At 38.0% G+C, this 24360-nt stretch overlaps 2 protein-coding genes across 8 annotated transcripts; one reads left to right on the forward strand and one right to left on the reverse strand.

The window, feature by feature from the left end:
- Positions 1-328: 328 nt before the first annotated feature.
- On the reverse strand, positions 329-3895 carry RWDD2B (RWD domain containing 2B). Of its 4 annotated transcripts, none has more exons than XM_090121589.1 (5): positions 3646-3684; positions 3163-3381; positions 2965-3032; positions 1834-2199; positions 329-1119 (listed from the first exon to the last, which is right to left on the reverse strand). In XM_090121589.1, exons 2-5 carry the CDS (start codon positions 3367-3369, stop codon positions 882-884), a joined length of 879 nt encoding a protein of 292 aa, XP_089977715.1. In that variant the 5' UTR covers positions 3370-3381; positions 3646-3684; the 3' UTR covers positions 329-881. The 4 variants fall into 4 exon arrangements, with proteins under 4 accessions (XP_089977715.1, XP_089977714.1, XP_089977710.1 ...); XM_090121588.1 differs by lacking the exon at positions 3646-3684 and adding an exon at positions 3482-3639; XM_090121584.1 differs by lacking the exon at positions 3646-3684 and adding an exon at positions 3694-3739 and having other exon boundaries at positions 330-1119.
- On the forward strand, positions 3765-23088 carry USP16 (ubiquitin specific peptidase 16). 4 transcript variants are annotated; one of them, XM_031612500.2, is made up of 18 exons: positions 3765-3898; positions 6371-6469; positions 7520-7689; positions 8371-8474; positions 10817-10920; positions 12632-12810; positions 13751-13843; positions 14440-14570; positions 14940-15027; positions 15899-15977; positions 16645-16736; positions 17520-17576; positions 18716-18886; positions 19449-20118; positions 20731-20822; positions 22147-22233; positions 22492-22648; positions 22760-23088. In XM_031612500.2, exons 2-18 carry the CDS (start codon positions 6409-6411, stop codon positions 22882-22884), a joined length of 2460 nt encoding a protein of 819 aa, XP_031468360.2. In that variant the 5' UTR covers positions 3765-3898; positions 6371-6408; the 3' UTR covers positions 22885-23088. The 4 variants fall into 4 exon arrangements, with proteins under 4 accessions (XP_031468360.2, XP_089977687.1, XP_089977697.1 ...); XM_090121561.1 differs by having other exon boundaries at positions 12635-12810; XM_090121555.1 differs by lacking the exon at positions 3765-3898 and adding an exon at positions 4027-4139.
- The last annotated feature ends 1272 nt before the right edge of the window (positions 23089-24360 follow it).

Below are 24360 nucleotides of genomic sequence, written 5' to 3' on the forward strand. Positions count from 1 at the left end.
TATCCGAGCTCATTCTATCTGCATAAATAAGGCTTTTCTGAGTCTCTCTTTTTTTCTAAGAATCACAGAGTGGCCAGGGTTGGAAGGAACATCAAGGATTATGAATCTCCAACCCCCCTGCCACATGCAGGGCCACCAACCTCCCCATTTAATACTAGACCAGGCTGCCCACGGCCCCATCCAGTCTGGTCTTGAGCACCTTCAGGGACGGGGCATCCACAACCTCTCTGGGCAGCCTGTTCCAGCACCTCACCACTCTCACAGTAAAGAACTTCCCCCTGACATCCAACCTAAATCTCCCCTCCCTCAACTTAAAACCATTTCCCCTAAAAAAATGAAAATTGATCTCACAGCTTCATAAACTTTCATGTAGAAATCGACAGAAAACATTGTTAGAGAAGTTCTGAGTGTAGCATACGTAAACAGTAATAAATCATGTAAACATCCTATTTCTTGTCCTCCAATACACACACCTTTTTCTCTTCTTCCTATTCACATACTCACTCACTACAATCCCACATTCTGTAATTCTACCCATTAGGCTACCAATTTTTGTAATTTGATGTGTATGCAAAATCAACAGCCGTAATACTGCCTTCACAGAATCACTGGGGGGTGGAAGGGACGTCTGGAGATCATTGGGTCCAGCCCCCTGCTAAAGCAGTTTCCTAGAGCAGGTCGCACAGGAAAGCATCCAGCTGTCCATTCATTCAGTCATTTTCATTATTCAGCTGTCACTGAATACTTGTTTTCTTAGAAAACTGGATTCATCACAATAAGAAAGAATCACTAATTTCCTCTCTGATCAACTGTTGCAGAAAGGCTAAGAAATCTGTTATGAGGATTAACTTAGAAATGTGGGCAGATGGACCTGTGATGATTTAATGCCCTTCAACCCCAAAGTACATTTGAAAAATGTCAGCACATCCTTTTTCTTCTAAAAATTGATATAGCTGCCCCAAATCCATATGATTTCCTCTAGCACCGTGTGCATCGAAACATTTTTCTTCCAAAGTGGAGAACTTTCTTTGTTTCTGAATCTCAGCAAGACATCCATCTTCCAAAGAAATATCTTCTCTGTGCCGAATTAGTATTCTTTTCCATGTTAGTCTTCTTATTCTGAAAACAAATGGAGAAATGTCAATTTATACAGTATGAAATAGCAATTATCACAAAAGTCAACAAATCTATTTCCTACATACACCAGGACAAAAGTCATGCTTCCTTAGTAGGTTACAGGAATACTGCTCGCATGTAAATACTCCCATAGGCAGCAGCTTGTTTCATCTCCTTCAAAAACCCTTATGTATCTCCTCACAAAATAATTGATGAAGGTGTGGTTTCAACTTCAGTGCTCACTTCTGCCTTGCTGTGCTAAGAATTCTAACATTCTTGCCATGTGTAGTCAAATTCTTTTAATCAAACAATTATGTCCATTTAGTCTCTACTACTCATATGAGTGATGGGAGCAAAATAAATTATGAACATAAAGCAATATAACCATATACATATCTAACAACAATGGAGTACTGCTGTCCATTGCTATACCTCTGTAATACAGAGCAAGATAAAAACAGAAATATATGTGCACTGTGCAGTATTAGTAGCTTTGACTGCTTATAACCACCATTACAGTGGACACTCAGAATTGCAAGCACATTATGAAAAAAAAAAAAAAAAAATCAACAACAACAACAAAAAAAACCTCACAACCTTTGCAGACCCTTATAGGCTAGAAGGTGGTTGGGTGTCACATCTTCTGCCCATATACATAACTCAAAAAAACAAATTACTCTAAATATTAACAGCATTTAAGTACAAAGAAAAGCTAACCTTGACCAGAATTCTTCACAGTTACTTTGCAGACCTTCTACACAAACAACACCTGGTTTCCCAGGCATGCAAAATCCTGACAGAGAGAGTTCCTTGGACCATTCTATAATATTCTTCCTTTTTTGCTTGTTGTAAATATGGTGACTATAGATCCACAATCTAGTGAAAATGACATCCTCTGACCGAACAGCATTAGATGTCGTCACTGAGGAAGGTGAAAGTTCTCTGTCAATGTAAGCAGCTGCCTGGTCTTTAACCCATTCTCTGGCACTCAACACGCAGGGCTCTCCACTGAAGTTCTGCATCAAATATGTTTTTAGATCTGAGTTCAGCTGGGCTTGTTGAGAGCGGCTCAATAATGGTGACCTAAAAGGAAAAAAGAAAAAAAGAAAAAAAGAGTTTTAATATGCTTACAGACTACCACATTTTTTCAGAGTTTACTTAGGCTACCAAACAAATCAGGCCATATGCACTTGCTATTGACACTTAAGTCACGTGAAATGTAAATGTCATAAAAAGCTTTCAATTATTGTGCTAACTCTTGAATACAGATACAGTACTAAAAATCAGAATGAAGGAAAAAGCACGTAAGGAGGAGGCATGGTGACTGAACTAATTTTCTGTAACACAGTGACAGAAAATACAGAAAGTGACGTTTAATGAAAAATGTCCAAGAAAAAAAAATCAAAAACTTGAGGTCTGGCAGTAACAGCATTTGGTCAAGAAATAGTAATACCAGTGAGTAACTTTTCACTCCTTTCAAGAGTGTTAAACCTTGTCAAAATGGAAGATGTACTCTGCTTGAGCATCAGACCAATGAACACTATGTACACATAACCCCTTTGTATGGAAGGTGGAACTCCTCCTCACTATTCCCATTTTTGTCTTATCTGCCAAGGTAACTGATGAAATCGAATTCTTGTGGATATGACCTTCTTCAGCACCATTGTCCACCTGGCTAAATCTGATTATTGAATGAATTTGAATAACTTGATAGTAAATTACCAAAAAACAAAACAACACAGCAACAACAAAAAAAACCAACCAAACTGTATTGTGCTCTTGTATCTTTATTTACATACCATAACAGCTTCTAATTATTTTTACTAGCAGTACTTTTTAATAACATACCTCACGGTAATTTCTGGTAGAACAGACGGATATTTAAACGGTAAAGCACAGACCATAGAAAAGTTTACCTAAAAACAAATAAGCACATGTTAAGTTTGAAGAAACTTCGGTGTCTCATAGTATAGTCTTAGGAAAAAAATAAATTAATTAATCATAAAATAACAAAACACTTTCTCCACAACATCATTATTATAATACCATAGAGGCATTAGAGTCCTCTGGCTTCACATTCAGTATAAACTGAATTTTAGAAGATGGCATCTCTGCAGACTCATGTTCAACGAAGTGCTTTAGTTCTGCCACAGCCAGCTGGTCAGTCACACTGAATTCTTCCTCATACGGAAACATGCTAGAGAGTAAATCTAATTCCGATACTTGTATCTCGGCTTCTTCTCGGTTAGTCATTTCTGCAGCTTCCTAAGTGAGGGAGAAGAAAAACATACGTGAAGGGGGAAAGAATACGTGAAGAAGTCAATCATCTACCCCCACGTAAGCCAAATGAGTCTTTAACACCAACTCCATCAAAACTGATTCACAGATGTTAAGCAAAGCACGAAGTTCATGCGACAACTCCATTAATTTGTAATGGAACACGATCGAATCACAGAACGCTCTGGCTTGGAAGGGAGCCCAAAGCCCACCCAGCTCCAACGCACTGCCGTGGGCAGTGCTGCCCCCCACCTGCACCCGACCCAAGTGCCCGGCCGTCGCTTCCCCACCGCGACCCACCCAACGCGCATGCGCCGCCGCCGCCGCCACCACCACCTCCTCCCGTTCCCCTCCACCGCTCACCCTATGCCCTCACGGCCCACAATGCAGCGCGCCGGAAGTGCGCGCGTCCGCGGCTGACCGTTGCCCGGGGCTGAGGTGAAGCTGCCGGCTGCCCGGGACCGAGCCATGTGTCGCCACGTCGTCCGTGCTGCGACGGGAGCAGGTAAGGGTCGGCGGCGTGCCGGGCGCTCCGGCCACCTCAATCCCGACGCTTGCTTTGCCGGCTGTCCGCTGTCTCTCCTCCAGCCGCGGCTCTCGCCTTTTCCTATTGGCTGCACTGTCTGTCAATAAAGACACGGAGGCGTTTTCGGCCAATTGGAAGTGAGTGGGGCGGAGTCGCGTGCTGGTGCACGGAGAGGCCGGAGCGGGGCCGTGCGGGCGACACGTGAGCGGCGCGGGACGCGGTGAGTGAGGCGGCCTGGCCACGACCCCAACCCCAGCCCCAACCCAACCCCGAGGTCTTTCGGCCCTGCCCGGTTTCTGCCGCGGGATGGGGGTATCGGCTCCCTGCTGGTAGCAGGTGACCAGCGGGACCGCTGGGCTTGGCCGGCCTGGGGGCATTACCCTGCGCTTTTAGTGCTTTTCAGAGTGCTCTTTGCTAAAAAATAAAGCCGTCGTGAATTGAAACCAAACCCAGCGTTTTGTTGGGTTAGTTGTTGGGTTCTGTGGCCCACTTCCCAGCATAGCTTGCTGGTGGAGATCCTGTCAGACATGTCTGGCTGACCGCAGCAGATTATGTGAACAGCTTGGTGCTGACCTGTCAGCCTGACGGTGGCTAAATCAGCTTGGGAAGGGCTGTAATGTCTTAGAACTGACTGTAAAAGATCAAGCATTGTGATTTTCTGTGGGAAAAAAAAATACGCTGTGGTGGGAATTTGGATGAACTCTTCTTCTGAATAAACTGAATGTATATTTATAAATGTGGTCATGGAATCACAGAAAAATTTGGGTTGGAAGAGAGTTCAAAGCCCAGCCAGCCCCAACCCCTGCCATGGGCAGGGCTGCCCCCCACCAGCTCAGGCTGCCCAGGGCCCCATCCAACCTTTCCTTGAGCACCCCCAGGAACTGCTCGTGAAGTCATTTAACCATTCTGCTACTTCTCATTTAACATTTGGATTATCAGCTCTAGAAGCATGCTTCTTATGAGGTTTTTCATACAAAAAAGTCCTTTGAATGTATTGTGTCTAAGCTCTCCCAAGCTCAGTTACTCTATGATTCTGTTAGGCTAGTTTTGTTTTCTGGCTGTGGCAGCACCAAGCAGGCAGCTGTTTTCTTGGTGTGGTGCTGATTCCAAGCTTAGACCTGGTTTCGAAAGGATGGATGTTATGAGTCAGACTGAGTTCTGTGTTACGCATTTACCCGCAGCTGACTTGAAGGGTGGAGAGCAGAACCAGGCCAGCTTTCAAAGCGTGCATGAATCTGCCAGGACTCAATTAGGAACTTTTTCATAGTATCATAGAATCATTTGAGTTGGAAGGGACCTTTGAAGACTATCTGGTTCAACTCTCCTGCAATGAATGGAACACGTACAGCTAGATCAGGTTGTCCAGAGCCCTGGCTAGCCTGGCTTCAGGTGTTTCCAGGGATGATGCATGATGCATCCATCCACCATCTTTGGGCAGCTTGTTCCACTGCCTCTCCATCATTATTGTAAAAAAAAAAAACAAAACAAAAAAAAAAACAAAAAACCCACACCCTTTTCCTTATATCCAATCTAATGTATCCCTCTTTTAGCTTGAAACCATTTTCCCTTGCCCTGTCACAGCAGACCCCGCTAAAGACTCTGTCGCCTTCTTTCCTGTAGCTCCCCTTTAGATACTGAAATGTCACTCTCAGTTCTCACCAGAACCTTTTCTTCTCCAGACTGAACAGCCCCAGCTCTCACAGCCTCTTCTTGCAGGGAAGGTGTTCCGTCCTTTCAGTTTGCATCTTTGCAAATGTCAGTTCTGACATCTGTGAGATAAGTCTCAGAGCCTTAGAGGAACTCCAGGTTAAAAGTGAGATGAGCAACAAACTTTTTGAAGGGAACCTCTTGGCATAAGGCTCTGTAGTGGTAGATTGCTTTTCTAGAAGGGTTTACAGGCATACCAAATACCAGCCCTTGTATTTTCTTGTAATGTTGGGAAGCAACGATAAATTTCCTCCAACAAAGTAATTTAAAAGATGGAATTCCCATTGTTTGTATATTTTTAAATATGTTAGAGTATTCACACATGTCAGGCCTTAGCAACGATGCAAGGGATTTACAGAAAACAAAAGTGAAAGACTGTAATTGCGCAAGTCTTGAAGATTTAATAGGGAAAAACTCAGTTTCATTTCCCGGAATGGCTGCTTTACTCGCTACTTGAAGTCCAAGTTCTGAAAGTCTGTAGGATTTTTGGTACATAACTAATTCACTTTGTTCTCCTTTGCGTTGCTTTTGCTTTAGGGTTTTAAACCGTTCTTAATAATTCATGCTGGCTTCTTGTTTCTACCGCAGTTACAGTTGCTTCTGTTAAATTAGAATTAATTTCTTTTGAGAATGTCAAACTACAAGTTAATTTTCCTGAAGGAACATCTCAACCACAGAAACAGTGTATTGTCTAGCAACTAACAAATAAAACCTAAACCTAATTTCTGATTTTTTCATTGCTAGGTCACTGTTGTGTGTGAAGAAAATCATAGGCTACAAATATGGGAAAGAAACGCACCAAAGGCAAAACTGCACAGGCTGATGAGTCTCTGGATATAGTGGGTATGTTTCTTCCCAGAAGTCTCTGGTTCTGAAGAGGAAAACAGTAATTCTGTAGCAAAAACTTAATAAGGTTGAGTTATGTAAATGACAAAGTAACTGTTTTCAATCAAAGTTTCACTAAAGCATGTTAGTTTAAGGTATTAAGTACACAGAACACTTCTCTTTTCGCATGAGTTTCGTTATTCTGTTTTTTGACTTTGAGCTACCTATTGATACTGTCAGATATTTGACCTTCTATTTGCAAATTTAAACATTTGTAACTGCAAGTAATGAGGAATTGTAGGGTGATGATAATAAAATGGCTGAACTATGCTTTGTACATTTCTAGCCCAATTTCTCTGTATGACTTAAGCATACAGGTAGCTTATCTTCACTCTCCAGCAACAGTGTAACCAACAACAAAACAAACCTTCTAACAGCAAACACTTATTCTCAGTGTAAACAGAGTCTGAATAGATGGAGTTCACACCAGGCCCAGAAGATGTAGCTATATGTAGAATGTAGTATTGTAGTGCAAAATGATGATGGTATAAGTGGGATGGTTCTGCCATTTTTTTTCTACCACAATCTGCTGCATAATTTCACTGAGCAGCTCAGCTGGAAGCATAACCTCCACAATCTCCACTTTTATAGGCCAGCCAGGTGCTGCCTTGGTGACTGGGAACTGTGGCAGTGGGCTGTGGCTGCTCCTTGAGAGGTGTGGGAATCGTAACACCACAGTAGTAGAAGGCCACAGCCTGGCTCATTAGGTAGGTTTGTAACCAAAAGCTTTGACAATGTAGATATGAGTGATATTTGAATTATTATTTTTTTTCTTAGTGATGCAGGAGTTTAGGATTTATCGAAAATGTCCTCAGATTGTGAGTGGAGGTAAAAAAGTATGGGCTTCTGAATGGGTTTTCTGGTATGTCTACTAAATTGTCAGTCAGTGTTCCTTTGAGTTTGGAGAGATCATCACAGTTTCTGGACTACATCCTGCATCTTTGAAACCCAGAGACATTCCACATTTGTTATGATACCTACAAGATTCTTGTGCTTTATGTTTTGTAGAGCCTGTGTGCAAGCATATTCGTAAAGGACTGGAACAAAGTCATCTGAAAAAGGCACTGCTGAATGTGGAATGGCATGTTTGTCAGGACTGCAAGGCAGACAACAAGACACAAGAGGATGAGACGGACGAAAGCCCTCCAATATGGTTATGTCTAAAATGTGGCCATAGGGTATCTCTTGTTTTGTTGTTAATTTCTATTAACATCTTTCAGTACCTCATAATAGAGTGGAACAATAGAGCTTTAATTAAACAGTTACACCTTTTTATTATCATTTTAAATGTGCTACGTAAGTGATTTGATATACATTAGTCTTATGAGAATGGTCTGCTCTGAATTGCACATGAAGTACTTCAAAGCTTGGCACAAAGGCATTTAGCAGACTTAAGGCTAAAACACAATCTTGAGGATTTGCTTTCTATGGAAGTCCAAATTATTTTTCTAAGAAAATATAAATTTATGTTAATGCTCTAAATTTTTTATTTCTACCATAATATCTTGTGCTAACATTAGTTTGTTGAAGTTAGAACTCTGCATGCCAAACAATTGGTTGCTTTTGGTTTTGTTTGCTTGTTTGTTCTTTTTCTGTTGAGTTCTTCAAGCCGTTCAAACTAGAATTTGTAAATTAGATTTTCAGTCCCCAAAAGACGCTGTGTGTATTCTGCACTCAGGAAGGTACTTTTCTGTCTGCAGAACAAATGTCTTGAAATAAAGAGCCATCTATTCATCCTAATTGGTAGAACATAATTGAATGGTTTTCATTTACATACTTTCTTTATTCTCTGACTCTTTTTATGTTTCATTGATAGTCAAAACTGGATTTTGTGACACTTCTGGTTATCAACATTATAGGGCTGTGGCAGAAATTCTCAAGAGCAGCATGCTTTAAAGCATTACACAACGCCAAGATCAGATCCCCATTGTTTGGTTCTCAGTTTGGACAACTGGAGTGTGTGGTGAGTTTGTCAGGAAACAGTTAAGATGTAGCTAGAGGGAAACAGAGGCTGGGATATCTTGTGTTTTCTTTGTGATTTCTGGGAGTTCTTTAGGAATACGTAAAGTGTTTCCACACACAGTAGTCTTTGTTAAGATCTGCTGAGTAAATATTACTCTCTTGTAAAACTCCTAACTAGAACGTTTTTATAATTGAACTTAGAAGTGACCACTCAGTAAATGCTGTTGATTTCTTATTTTACTGCTTTTGCTCGGTCAAAATACTGACATGCAGGAACATGTTATATAGCTTTAAATCTTAACTTCAATCCTTGGTAGAAGCTCCTTTCTGCTGCAAACTTAATGAAAACCTTACTTACTGAGAAAATAAAAGTAATCATGACCTCTTAATACAAGATGCATTGTTCAAGAAGCACAGCTGCAGAATTAAAAAATGCTGTTGGGTCAGTTAATACGAATTCTGTCTTCCTGGTAATATTCTCTTCTCTTTAAAGGAGCAGCACATTATTGTGTAATGGAGAACTGTAGCATCCTGAACTGTGCTGTATAGAAATATGGTATCTGGCCTAGTTTTGATTTTGCTTAAAGTCACCTTCTTCTAAACTTACTATTCATTGTTATGTTGATTTTATATTAGACTGTCTCTTTATGTGATCGTATTTAGCACATACATGTGATGATTAATATTTTTATACTATTCTCAATTGGAAACAGACACTTTTAGTAATACATACATATTACTTATGAACTAGTGAATTTATTTGTGATTTTAATTAAGTGTTCAAATGATGATTCTGAGGTACTTTGTTGGAAAATATCCATAGTTTTTAAATGAAAGTACTATTGAATGAGAGAAAGTTGTCTAAACAAAATGTTTGCTTTTTTCTCTTGTACAATCCAGAGAACTGGATATCAGGCTTAAAGTATTGTTATTAATCAGAACTACAGTCCAGAACTGTATTTCACTGTGATTTTAGTACATAAAACCAAAAAGTCAAAAGCAATTTTAATCAGCATTTGTTAATGCTATGAATTTATGAATTAATGTATATAGTGTGTATGCATACATGATTGAAATTGGACTCAAATAATACCTGCAAGCAGTTACAAAAATGGTTTTGAATATGGAGGGAAAGAGGAGAGTTCCAGCAATTCATTATCTTCTACTGTTTGGGGTTTACAAGAAATGTTATTGTATGCATTTGCAGTAGGACCTAACAGTTGGATCTAATAATGGTTTTCAGCCACTCAAATTGGCATCACTGAAGAAACTTAATTTTAATCTCCTGATTTCTTCAAGACTTCCTGTAAAAGTAGTTGTTGAAAGGTTATTGTGTTAAAAATTGCCCGTGGAAGTAACCATCATCTGTTACTCCAGGAGTGAGAATGCCAATTTTTACAATTAACCAAACTGACAATAAATACATACTCAAGGATTCCACAGGTAGAGCCAGGGTTTGATGTTGTTGTTTTCGTTTGTTTTTGAATGAAACATTGGGAAAAAAAAATAGAAAAATCACAGCTAGTATTGAAGATATTAAGAGATTTAGGGAAGCAATTTACTGCAGGCTCCTGCTGCTTTTAAGATCAGAAAGTTACAGATAATCCTGAGATCTGCTAAATGCATTTGTGCCTAATAACTGTAATTGCCATGTTTCAAAGTGCAGAAGTGTTTGCATTCTCTTCAGTAGCTTTTAAGACCTCTTCGAATAGTTGATTGAATGGAACTATACAATTGATGCATACAACTCTCCATATGCTTTATGTGTTCCAGCAAAAATTAACTCTTACTCAAGCCTTTTTCACTGTAATTTCTATCAAAGCTTTGTTGAAATCTGATCAGTGGTGTAACTATGTACTAGTGGTTAGTTACTTCTTTGCTTGTGAAGAGACAAATAGATTTATTTCAGTAACAAAAGGGAGGCAAAAAAGCATGCAGAACTAATGGAGCACAAAAATAATCAGGTTTTTTTTTTTCAGTGCTGTGAGATTGGAAGGCCATTTCCTATAAGGCCTGTTATCTCACTTCCTTTGTTTGGGCAAAATTTGCCCAACGCTTCCTTTGCATGCAGTCTAGGTTTGTAAAGCACTTTCCTTAAAGGTCTCGTTTTTCTTTGTAGATCACTGTACTTACTTTTTTAATCAGAAATAAATCAAACATTCTTCTGTAAGACTTCAAAATCTTCAAAAACAAAAAAAACAAACCCCCATAACTTGTAATTTTATGTGTTTGTGTAATTAATTGCATGAAATGAGTAAGTAGTTTAGGAATTGTAATGGAAAAAAAATAGGAATAATTTTTTTTTTTTACCATTTTTTGTGGGGTGTGGGTGGGCCACCACAGGTGCTACATATGTGATAATGAAGTTCCATATAGTACTTCAACACGTTTGGGCCAGACTGTGGATTATATTAAAAAACAAGTTTGTGTCAACTCATCACGTTTAGGTAAGTAACTGTAATATCCATAGAGTAAATCATAAAGACCCTTAAATACAGCAAATAATTTTATTAATTAATTTTTTGCTTACTAAAGAGTAACTTATGATAATTTAAATGGCTAATTTTTTCATTTATTTTTCTTCGTTAGTTCTGAAAGCAAGACATCCTAGCCCATAGACTTAATCGGACCAGATTTTTCTTAATGTCTTGTGAACTTTTATAGACAGAAAAATGAAAGAATAGCAGGAAATTAAGCATGTTATTCGGACGTACTGTGATCAAATAATCGACTTTCAGTACTAAGAAAGGTCCTGTTTATTCATCGGTATTGCCCTGTCTCTCTTGAGATTTGAGGGGGAAAAAAAATAAATTGTTAAAGGTAATTTGATTTTTATTTTTTATGTATTTATGTAGACATTTGAAAGTATCAGCTGGAATGGCTAGGTCTTCAGCTGTTGCAGCTTATATACTCCTTCCGTTAGTATATAAGAGGATTTGTTTTCTGAGGGTGTACATGTTGCTGCAAAGCATTGAGAACTCTGCAGTCTGCCTTCAAAATGTGGTTGTTTAAAAGCAAAAAGCCCAACGTACCAGTTTGCTATGCTATGGAGTGCTATGCAATACTATTTCTCTGCAAAGGCATTTCCACTTGGAGGAGTTTTCATAGCAAAACAAATGCTCTAACTCCTACCAAAATTTCCAACATTGTCCTACGCTTGAGTCACATCATAGCCCTTTTTGGAAACAGATCACACCCCAACCAGCAACGCCAAGTAGTTGTCTCTGAATATTTTGTTCAGGAATCAGCTGAGCTTTTCCCAGAGGGGATCAGAATCTTTGGGTGTGTTTGCTCCATCTTTGCCAGATAAGTAGTTTCATTGCATGTAGTATCTGGACTTAGATTGCTTGCTGGAATATTTGTTCTCAGATTTGAAGTAGACTGCTGATTTTATACCTGCCTGTGGTCGCCTGTTTCAGAAATTCCAGCAGTTATTCTTTCCTTGTTCATTAACAAATACGATATTATCCATTTGCTTGCTTTCTCTGACCTGGCTTACACTGTCTAAAAGTTACTTTGACTCCCAGCCCTATTTGTCAGAAACCTTATCAAGGGTAGACTGCCAAACTGGTAGAACCGGTGCAAGTGTTATTCTGAAAACTACCTGGTGTTCCTTTATAGTTTTGTTAAACAAGTCATTGGAATTTTGAGCTATACACCAAGGTAATTTGGGGAGAAAATATCTTTAAAGTCTCTTGAAGAATATGTTCTTCTCTGTTTCATCTGTTTGTATTAATGAAGAAAACATGAGGATTCTTTCACAGTGGGAATCTTTTTGAGTTTAATTTCAGATAATAATGCCATATCAAGAGGGTCAGATGCCATCTTGTTGGATGCTGTAGAAACCCCTAACATAGAGGATGTTGCAAGAGGAATGAAATTTCAGATAACACGTGCTGAGTTTCAGAGATTGTTGGCATGAATGGCTTATGGGCTGAGTGTCATGTTTAAGTGCTAAGCTGATATGAAATGATGTTTCAGGAGTATCTTGTTTGTTTTAGACTGTCTAAGTGATAGGAGTTAAGAACCTTGCATCTATAGGATCGTAGAATTAATCATCATATGTTTATGTTTCAAACATCATAGTTTGCTCCTGCATATAACAACTTTATCCTTGCCCCTTCATTGTTATTGGGTTAATGTCTTTCTTTGTTTCAGCAGAAAAGCAACAAGAGAACAAAGATGTTGGAATTAAAAAAGTAGAAAAAGACAGCAGAAATGAGCAAGAAAAAGAAGTCTTGCTGAAAGAGAGTTCTCATTCCAGTACCAACTCTGAAGTGACTGTGAAAGGACTTAGTAACTTGGGGAATACATGTTTCTTTAATGCAGTGATGCAGGTACACTAGTTACTGCTGTTCTTAAAAAATAATTAAAAAAAATAAAAAAATCATATAAAGAAAAGCACCACTAAAATCTGATTTTTATCTGCCAAGAATGATGGGTTCATTTTAAAAATAGTCCATTGGCCCAGAGGAATATGAAGGAATGGCACTGCAGGTTCAGACTTGCACTAAATGGAGATCTAAGCAATTGCTTTGCCTTTGAGGGACAGCATCTTTTACTGATAGAGATTAAGCATGCCAACATCCAAATTTAGTAATAATGTAAAAATACATTGTGAAGTAGCCTGGTATGTTACCCTTCCTGACCTCTTAGAATATGACATTAATACCCAAAGACCATGGATGTTTACTGAAACAAAATACTCACTGTAAGCAGCAGGAAGTCAAATAGAGGAAAATATTAACTGGATCAGCATATTCCATTGCCATCTTTTTTAGCTAAGAAATGCATAGATAAAGTAAGCTTCCTCTTCTGAATGTTTTAAAACTTGTGTGTTACCTTGTACTGTTTTGCTCCTAGCTTTTCTTGAGCAAAATTCACATTGCACTTGTAGGTTTTAATGAACGGCTTGATTTTATGTTGTAATACGTTTAAAACCAAGGGAATAAATATGTACACTAGATTAACCTTTCGATTTAAAACAGACACTAGTAAATAGACCATCAAAAGGTCAGTCTGTAGAATACATCTAGGGCTTCTATGACCAATGAGAATATAGAGAGAAGATAATTGCAAGTCCCCTTAGTTCTTTGGGTTTTACTTTTAGCAGTTAAACATTTATAGAATTTCCAGATTTGTGTCCAAGGTCATACTTAACTCTCTAGTTGTGGTTGGCAAATATAACTTACTGTTAATCTTGTTGCTAACACGTGGCAAGTGGAACTTCCCTTCCTATTGTTCCCTGGCTATTTTTCTTTCCTTTGTCTTATGCAGAATTTATCACAGACCCCAGTCCTGAGGGAGCTGCTTAAAGAAGCTAAAATGCCTGACACAACAGTTAAGATTGAGTCACCCGAGTTGTCCATGGTATATATGTTTCAGCCTTCATTGTGGATTTGTTTGTTTGTTTTCCTCAAATCTGTTTTAAAAAAGCAAGCAATACTCTCTTCCCTAGATTTGAAAACTGCTTAACTACTAACAAGATTAAAATGTAAAATCAGTGCAAACTTCACCACTGAATTTAACAGAGCTGCTGCTGAAGTCAGTAGTGCTTTTCATTTTCAAAGAAATGGAGATGTATAACTTTTGCATTTGTCCGAATGCAACATAGGGAACTAGAAAATGTCTCCAGCACAAACCCAGTGGGGATTTGGCTGGGAAATAAAAAATAAAAAAAAAAAAAAAAGGGGTTAAAGCAATAAATAAAAGCAAGAAATATGGAGTTGCAATTGAACAAAAAAAAAAAAAGTTAATGACTCTCAGGTCAGTGTTTTGATATTATGTGATGAGAAACCATTTGTTGCTTGTTCTTGTCAGTGTAACACAATGTCATCTGGAAATTGTGTGTATTCTGTCTTGTAAAAGTATTTTCAAGAAGTCAAGAGATCAGACAGGGAAAAACCTAATTCAGAAGGATCAGTCACCAAACTAAGGGCCAATTCTGTTGTTGTTGTTTAAAACAGGAACCTCAGCTGGTAAAACTAGATCAGCCAGGTCCTCTGACTTTAGCCATGCATCAATTCCTAACAGAAATGCAAGAGACAAAGAGGGGGGTAGTCACTCCTAAGGAACTTTTTGCTCAGGTTTGTAAAAAGTGAGTATCTATATAACTGCATAGCATAATGTGTATGGGGGGGTTGGGGGAATGTTCTTTAAACAAAAGGTGAGTTTTCTTCCTCTTTATCTTGAGCTTACATCACTGCATTTAAAGTTACCGTAGTACTTAAAGTTTTGAAAAGATAAAAAGCAAAATATAAGCATATAAAATGAAAGATGTTCAGTGATACAGTGATATTTTTTGATTGGCTAGCCTCAGATTTTTAGAAACTAATAAATGCAGATGTTTAGCACTCTTACGTGCGTGGGTGCTTGAGATTCTGCACTTTTGTGTCTGGAGCATGTTATTTTTACTCTTTTATCTCTAAGATCAGCTATACTTCACAATTATTGTTTCCTTTAACAGAGCAATACGATTTAAAGGTTATCAGCAGCAAGACAGTCAGGAATTGCTACGGTACTTACTTGATGGAATGAGAGCAGAAGAAATCCAAGTGAGTGTTAGTTTCATAGTTGTATATAACTTTCTTCTTCAGACCAAGACTTTCATCTCTGCTGAAGGAAGAAAATGCATTCTTTCTCAGGGAGGTCAACCCTATGTAAAGTGCTTTGTGCTGCCCATAAGCACTTAACTTGCAGAGGATTGACAACAGAGCTGTAGAACATAGCAGACTCTAAGTATACCGTTGTGAAGAGACCATCACAAGTATTGCTATTTTGATCTTAGAAAAGAATATTCAAAAAACTAAATTTGTTCATATCATGTATCTCTTCAAGGTTGCACACATTGTTTAAGTTTCAAATGCGATGATATTTTCTGTGTGTGTTTTTTTTTTTTTAAGCATTGTACTGGTTATTTTCTATGCTGTTCTGTTAAAATCAAGTAGAAATGTTCAGTTGCTCCAAGAGTCTTGAGTTGATTTAACACTTTTCTTATAAATGTCTGTTCTTCAGAAAGGTGATTGACTTGTCCAAAACTGCTGTAAAAATAGTGATTTGGACTATGTGCAGTCATCCTAAAGAATGTCTTTTTGTGTTTCCTTCTGAAAGATCTGGAGGAACGTTTGTGGAAATTTCATGCTGTATTTGTCCAGTTCTAATTTTATAAAGTATTTAATCCTTGGACTAATTTTCTTATATACTAATTATGATGTTATAATTGCAAGTTTGTTTCTTGATTGGTTGGCTATTTTTTTAACATCGAAATGCAGGAGGTCTCTTTTATCTTTACAGGTAGTTGTGCTGTTTGTATGGATTCTTTTAACAGTAAAAATAATTTTTTTTCTCAATTTGAGGCATTTTATAAAGCTAACTGAATTCAGTTAGGAAATTGTGCAAAATGTGTGCTTGTTTTGAAAATTTCAGCGAATAAGTGTTGGAATACTGAAGGCTCTGAGCGATTCAGACAAACAAAATGAAGAAGAACTGAGAAAGAAAATTAAAGGTAAAAATGTGTTGCTGATGCTCTGATAGTTTAAATTTTTCTTTTTCATTCTGACACCAACAGTTGTCACTAAAAGATACATGTTAAGTGCCCAAATCTTGAATATGTGTCTGCCTAGAACATAAGACTTTAAATGATAAAACATTAAATGATGTCTTTAAAAGTCTTGATGACCTTACTGGTTGGTGTTTTTCTGTAGTGGAATAAGACTGTATGTGCTACAGTGGAAATATAGGTTGAGGAAATTGGTTTTGTTTACTGTGAGAGGTCTTACTGTAAGAGGTCTTACTGTGATGAAAGCTGATACTTAGCTTCAGACAATTGTCTGAGGTAAATCCAGAGAGAAAATAGGAACTCCTGCTGGGGTGTGGTAGTTCTAAGGAAATTTAAAAATGCATTTGACTTGAGAAAGCTCTAAAGTTTTCAATTCAGTCAAGGCTTCTTTTGCAGATGTATTTTTACACCTGCTCCTTTAATATATGAAAGGATCTTATTGTAAGAGTCTTACTGCACTTCCTGAGTAGACTGGAACAGATTAACACATGCCATGTACTTCCTACATAATGTTGGTGGGATTTTTTGGGATTTGGCATGCCATAATTAAATGGGTTGCCAGTATATTATATGCAATATCATTAACTGTAATGTAAACTTTGTCAATTTTCAGAATATGAGAAGAAGAAGGGAATAAAAAGTTTTGTAGATCGGATCTTTGGTGGAGAATTAACCAGTGCAATTATGTGTGAGGAATGCAGAACAGTGAGTAAAGTACTTGCTTTGAATGCCTTGGAGTATGATTTTATGTCCTTTTGTGAAGAACTCCAAAGTAACTTTGTAGAAATAAGTAGAATTAGAGAGATTTTCTTCAGTTAATACACATCTGTGAGCTGATGAGCTGCGCGGTTGGCTGGAAATCTGTCTTCCTTATTCCTACAAAGCTAATCTTCCATTTCTTTTCAAGAGTTCCAAAAAAAGAGAGTGGCAGCAGCAAGCTGCCCATACCAAAATAATTTATTATCAGATTCCAGGTAAATGCCTTCCAGTGATGCAAACTATAGTGAATGATTTTTCTGTTCTGTTACCAGCAGCAATATGCTACGAGGGTCTCTCTTTATTTTTTCATTAGACAATTAATGGACTTTCCTAATCCCTTTCCCATGTGGAAATTACCATGGGATTCCTAGGAAAATAGTTAAGGAAGAAGGCACTGTGCGGATGAGGCACCCCGAAAATGGGCTGATTATGGATATTAGTAAGTGGGTTAGATGATTATCCTGGCAGTTCTCAGAATGAATCTGATATGCCCTAGGCTGTATTCTCATGCTCTAGAAAACCAAGACTTGTGAAAGTATTTCTTACTTCTGTAGCAATTGGACTGATAGAATTTGATTGTGGATAGTTCTTTGTGAATACACTTTGACTATATTTTACATCTGTATGCATAAGAAAAAAAAAACATTGAATGCAACGAGGATACATACAGATAAGCTTATTGACAGCATGCCAGCTGCATTCAAAATGTTCTTAAATGTTCATTTAAAGGTATCCTTGGTCCATGAATCTTTCCTTGATTTGTCGCTTCCTGTACTAGATGATCAGGTAAGGACCTGTATGTGCTTGACACCTGGCTTAATTTTGTTTGCTTATATGAAAGCACATATTTTAATTCCCAAATGATTATATAATATATGCATTTTTCTAAATGCCTCTTTGCATATTAAAATACTGATCTTGCCTCAAAAAGGCAGAGAATAAGATTTTCATGAGACTTACTCCCGTAAGTGATGGTTCTTAAGTTGCCTTTGTAAAATCAGTGATAGTATATTGGTGATCTTGCTGCACTGTCAGTTAATACCTCTGGTGTAGATGTTGGCTTAGGGAATAATCTGGTAAATTCAAATGCTGTCTCACTACTCTGGAAAACTGAGTTACAAAGAACAATGTTTACCAGTTTGCCTTTGCTGTCATTGATGAACTGAACAGCATGACAGTGTTGGTTGCCTACTGGTATACTTGAGCAATTTATTTTCTGACTTTTCATCCATTTTTCTACACTCAGTGCAATAATACTTCTCATAATCTAAATGCATATTGAATAAAATTGAGAAGCATCGCTAGAATAGTGTCTGAATGCTTATTTGATTTGCCTGCTCTCAAAAATTGATGCTCAGAATACTTGATTTGCTTTGTGCTTCAAATTGAGAATCAGCATGTATAGTATTTCAGATTTGCCATGTAGCACTGCCCAACTAATGAATATATATTGAAATGAAATCCCCTCAACCAAAGGAATTGTGCAAATGAACAGATTTCATTTTAGCAGAAGCAAATAAATGGTAATGCTGCAAATTGTGTGGCATGCAGTTCAACTGCAAATGTATTTCACACAAGTAGAGACTACTCTTTAGTGAATTTAATGAGATCTACATCTGTTAGAGGAAAAGGTTGTCTCTTTATGGATCCAGAATATGGGTCTAATATACTGTTTTCATACTGTTTCATTTTGCAAGTCATCATTTCTCATGGGCTTCACCTGGAGTGAGATCCATCTCTTCTAAGCATTAGGGTGGCTGGTGTCAATGAGTTGGTTGTGTATTAATCACTAAAATGTTATGTCTGGGGCTCAGAACTCAACTAACATTCTTGTAGTTTTCTCTGGAATGCTGTTTTATTATTCAGGACAGTAACATATCTGCTTCTGTGATTGTTTTGTGGCTTTTCTCTTTTTTTACCACCAGAAAACAAAAAATACAAATGAGAGGAATGTAAAAAAAAATAAAGGAAAGGAATCTGAAGAGGAAGAAGAAGATAAAAACAATGATTATTATATTAAGCAGAGAGATGAGCCCCCTGGTACAAGTAAGCACCTTCAGAAGAAAGCAAAGAAACAGGCCAAAAAGCAAGCCAAGGTTGGTTTTGATAAGTATTTCATTTTTACTAATGAAGCACTTGAAACTTGGGGTAAAACAAGTTCTTTTTTGCTTCCTCAGTTTAGATGGAGGAAGAGGGGACAACTTAGAATTTCTCTTCAGTCAAATGCACAACAAAAAAGACCAATTCTATGTAGGGCATTGCTATGAAGAAATTATACATTCTGTTAAGAGCTGCTGCACAAGGACTAAGTTAATATCCAGAGGAATGTGGAATTAATGCTACTTCAGATGGGCAATGTACTTGTGTCAGGTTCTTCACTCATTGGTTGTAAGATAGTCACAAAACTTTAGAATACAGGCTTACGAAAGTGTCTTTAAAATACAACAATTCCTTTTGTGTCTCCTTGATCCTATGCGACAGGGTACGATGTGTTTAAAAACCATTTGGATGTGGTGCTCAAGGATATGATTTAGCAGAGGGTTGTTAGGGTAGTATGGTTAGGTTGTGGCTGATAATCTTTAAGGTCTTTTCCAACTTGCGCAATTAAATGATTCTGTGTTTTTTCTATGCTTATATATTGTGTATACCAATTTGCAGAGCCAGCGCCGCCAGCAAAAACTCCAGGGAAAGGTACTTCAATTGACAGATATCTGTGCTACTGAAGAGTCAGAAAAAGATGTAGTTTGTGACCAGGAGGGAGAGGCAGAAATTAACTCTGAAATTCCTGATGTGAAGCAGGAAGAGGAATCATCAAATAATTGCAAAGATGACTACTTAACTCAAAATGACTTAAATATACAGGGAAATAGTACAGATGTTCAAAGCATGCATGAAAGCACAGGAAAGCCAGAGCAAGAATGTGTAGAAAAGGAGTCTATAGTGGATCCCCCCACGGAAGACTTAGATTCTCCTGTAGAGTTTGTCAATGGCCTTGACGACTTATCTTTGAAAGATGAAGATGAAGAAAATGAAGATGAAGAAGGGCTTGCTGCTGACTTTTCAAAACTACGCTTGGGTGCCAATGCTGAATCAGATGTAAACATCATAGATGACCTTCAAACTGTTCCAGCCAAGACATGTGAAATATTGACCGAAGATGCAGAAATGGCATTTTGTACTCTTGCTAGCAGGGAAGACCTGAACCCAGAAGAAGACTCAATCCATCACTGTTTGTATCAATTTACCCGTAATGAAAAACTTAGCGAGAACAATAAACTGATGTGTGATGTATGTACACAAAGACATTATGGACCAAAGAACACAAAAAGTATGATTGATTATATATACTTTTTAATCTTTTAAATGAACAAACGTCCTGATTGCTGCTTGGGTGGTTGAAGGGGGTGTTCTTAAAAGAGTGTAACCTCTTGTGTAACTTCAGACCTGACTTGGATCTGTAGAATAGTATTTAATGTGTAGGTTGTGAGAACCTTGTCTGTGTAGACTGATACAAGTTATTCATCAGGTAAAGTAGTATGCTCACAAGCTCGGGTACAGAATACTGGAGGACTGGAACAGATGAGCAGTTAAGGAGGAGTGGTTTAATTCAGGAGGTTCATTTCAATCTAGAACTTCATAATGTGGATGAATTAAGTGGGGTTATTCTTTCTTCTCTCAAATGTGGAATTTCTGCAACAGTCATAGGGAGATCATGTTGGTGCTTGCTCAAAAGACCAGTGAAAGTAGCATGCAGTTTCAGATTGAGAGTTGTAGAGAACATGCAAGAATTCATCCTGCGTGTACTAGCTCTGATCAGACATAGTATGAGCAGTTAGTAATTCTGTGATCTGAGAGCTGCATGATGACAGCTCTTTTCATTGTGTTAAAGTGGAATGCTTGGATTTACATGTTAATCACTGATGTTTTTTCGTTCTTGCAGATGCAAAGCGTGTTTATACTAATGCCAAAAAGCAAATGCTGATTTCTCTTGCTCCTCCAATTTTAACTCTTCACTTAAAGAGATTTCAACAGGTAATGAACAGCAGTTATTTCAAAAATGTGCATTTTTAAAATGATATGTACATATATTGATATGTATATATACACCCTGGAGGTGTTCAAGACCAGGTTGGATGGGGCTTTGGGCAGCCTGGTCTAGTATTAGATTAGATTGGTGGCCCTGCCTACTGTACGGGGGTTGGAGCTTCATGATCCTTGAGGTCCCTTCCAACCCAAGCCATTCTGTGATTTTGTGCTATTGTACTAGCTTAACTTAAATCTGATGGTAGCATATTTCCATTTATCTCTAATCTTGTTTTGTGGGTTTTTTTCTGTTGTTGTTCTTCCTTCCAGTGTTTGGGAGGCAGATATATGCAAGGTTGTGGTTGTTTTTTGTTTCATTGGGCTTTTTTTGTTTCTCGAGGGGTAGTGAGGTGGGTGTGTTTTGTCAGAGGGAAAGAAAAAAAAAAAAAAGCAAAACATTCTAGTAGGAGTCTAAGCAATTTCTTGTTGTGAGCTTATTAGCTTAATAATTTTTTCCTTCACTATTGTTAGCGCAAACTGCAGTAAGCAGCATGTTAATGCTGTTTCCTGCTACTGCAGCAGCTGATGAACTCTTACGTTTCTGTACAGATAGAACAGGATGCCTCACTAAAAGAATTTAATGAATAGGCTTAGAAAAGCTTTACGTGTAGGGCTTTAAATTTGAAAGGAAAAAAAAAAAGAGGGAATAGATGAGGATAGAAGACAGTGTTGTCTCTTTTCAATTTAAAATCATATAAATTTTGGTCAAAATACTTCAAGACTGAAAAATAAAATAAGGGAGGTGACTTTGTATGTAGATGAAAAGCAATTCCACAGAGAAAATGCAAATGTATAGGATATTCTTAAAGGTGATTATACAATTCAGGATATAACTTTTATAATCTTTTCCCTTGTTTTTCCAGTTTGATACTGGAAGAGTATTTGAATAAGGTGGGAGTAGAATTTCCATCAGTTTTGACAACTTAAAATTAGATCTGCAGGCATACTGCAGTATCTAGAAGAAAGAGATGTCTTCATAGTTAGAGGAGTGTACATTGAGTTGATTCGTTCTCCTGCTACCGTTAAGTTACCATAAGAGTGAGCTGAAGAGCCATCTTAACTTGTGCAGCCTGTAGGGGCAAAGAGGTAATGCCAGAACACTCTGGGCATGGGAGAAAAATAGAGATGATTTTGCTTCCTTACGGTCTTGACGAATGTAAAATCTAATTTGTATTGCTAAAAAAAATTAACCTCAAGTGTTTAGTAATTAAGCATAGTTTTAATATGCTACACTTAAAATATGGATTTTCCTTCTACTTTTTGTCTGTTTAAGGCTGGATTTAACCTACGGAAGGTTAACAGGCATATCAAGTTTCCAGAAGTGATAGACTTGGCTCCTTTCTGTACAGTTAAATGTAAAGTAAGTAGTGAAATAACATTTTCATTCTCCCATGTTTTAATATGCTTTCACAATTCTGCTGCTTAGCAAAATCTGTGTTGAATGCTTATCAGGTTATTTTTTTTGTGACAAGTGCAAGTGGCATTTCAAAGCTATCTTAATTTGAGTGTACTACCACCTTCCATTTCATTGGCAGACAAATCAAAGCGAAGAGATTATATTCTAGCCTAGTTCAAAAGCCAGTACCACACTGACATGCTTGAACTTCCACTTTTTTAGAACGTGGCTGAAGGGAATACGAAAGTATTATACTCTCTCTATGGAGTTGTTGAACACAGTGGAACAATGAGGTCTGGGCACTACACTGCTTATGCTAAAATGAGAAGTATGAACAACCATCTTTCTGATCTTGTCCTTCAAGGACAACCTCCTCAAGGTAAATAATTAACTGTATTTTACAAATTACTTTTTACTGCCGAACAGTAACAGGACTGAGTGCTTTAATCCTTCGCTCATAACTTTTGCCCTGTAATTCTTACTTTTGTAGCTTTAGAAACTGAACCAATAAAAGGACAGTGGTTCCACATCAGTGATACCCATGTACAAGCTGTGTCTACGTCAAAAGTGCTGAGCTCACAAGCCTATCTTCTGTTCTACGAGCGACTTCTGTAACTTGTCCCAGATGTCTTCTTGGTCTATAACCACCTTAAGCACCCTAAAAGAAGGCAGGAACAAGCAAATCATATTAACATGTTAGAGCTACTGTATGCAATTGCAAGAATATACTTTGTGCTTCTTAGACACACTGACACATGGTTAACTTATACTTTTTCCAGTGTTTTCACTACTTATAAATAAAGAACTTTTTTTTTTCAAAATCAGAACCTGACGTTTCTATTGAGTATTCTTATGATACAAACAAACATCTGCTGCTCTTTCATTTATTTCACAGAGACCAGCTATAATGTTGAACTACAGTTACCCGTTAACCTCTGTATGTGTTCCAGAACTTTCTAGGTGTTAGAGCCAACAGATTCTGTATTGGCTGTCTTTGTGTTATTGGTTTATTTCCAGTAGAGCCCTCAGTTTGCTAAGTCTCTAGGAAGTCTTTGGTACAAGCACCTTTCTGCAGCACATTGACAAGGCTGTGATCACAGCTCTCAGTACGGGCACTTCAGTTAAGCATTTTTGTTCTGGAAGATTAAGAAAGCTTGTCCTGCTCCCCAGGCTTGGCTTCATGCTGGTTTACATAAAGTCCTGGCTCCTTGTGCTAGAGTAGCAGCTGTTTACATTCAGTGCATTTTTCACAACACCCTTCCTAAGAAAATGAGTGCTCTCGTGTTCATTACCCTTGAAGTCATCAGCAGTAGCACTTGTGCAGCTGATGAAATCAGTATGCCAATCCTTCCAAAAACTTGCTGAGTTTTTCAGCCATGCCAGCTACCATCTGTAAGGCAAGCTCTGGTATAGCTGCTGCATGGCAACCTTATTTAGGCATGCAGTAGTTCCAGACTTGATTTAGCTGTCCCCTCCCTTCTGGCTGTGAAGAAGTACAGACAAGAGTAATAAAAAAAATAATTATTGAAGTGGTTTGAATTTCAAGGGACTTTAAGGCACACAAATTATTTACTTTCCCCAAGGAGAATTAGCACAGGACTTCAAATTTTATGTCTATGTGAAAAATTTCCAGTGGTCTGGGTGTGTGTGCTTGATACTTCTCACCAGCTAACCTTCTCTTCATTTATTTGTAAAGCTATTAGAATGAGATACATTTCACCTCTGTCTGGCTGACATTTTCAGCACGTAGAGCCTCTGAATGTGTGAGGATGAAAGAGATGCATGTATCAACACAAAGCATGGGTACAGACTACAGCATAACCGCTGTATTATTTCAAAACTCAGTTAACTTTTTACACAGAGGGGCAAGGACTGCAATGAGGTGCAAAGGTTATGGACTGTGCTTTCAGTTGTGTTCCTTACAGCAGGCTTATAGCCAGTCTTATTCAGCTCTTGTACCAAGCTCAGCTGCCCAAGCAGAGGCAAAGGGCTCAGCTCCTGGGGGAGGCAAGGCTAGGGCTGCCCCCTGCATGACACAGCTGGGCCCAACAGGGAAGAACTGTATTATGATAATTCCAAATAAAATCACAG

Source organism: Phasianus colchicus, chromosome 1, assembly GCF_987193195.1.
Source record: "Phasianus colchicus chromosome 1, bPhaCol1.hap1.1, whole genome shotgun sequence".
NCBI lineage: Eukaryota > Metazoa > Chordata > Aves > Galliformes > Phasianidae > Phasianus > Phasianus colchicus.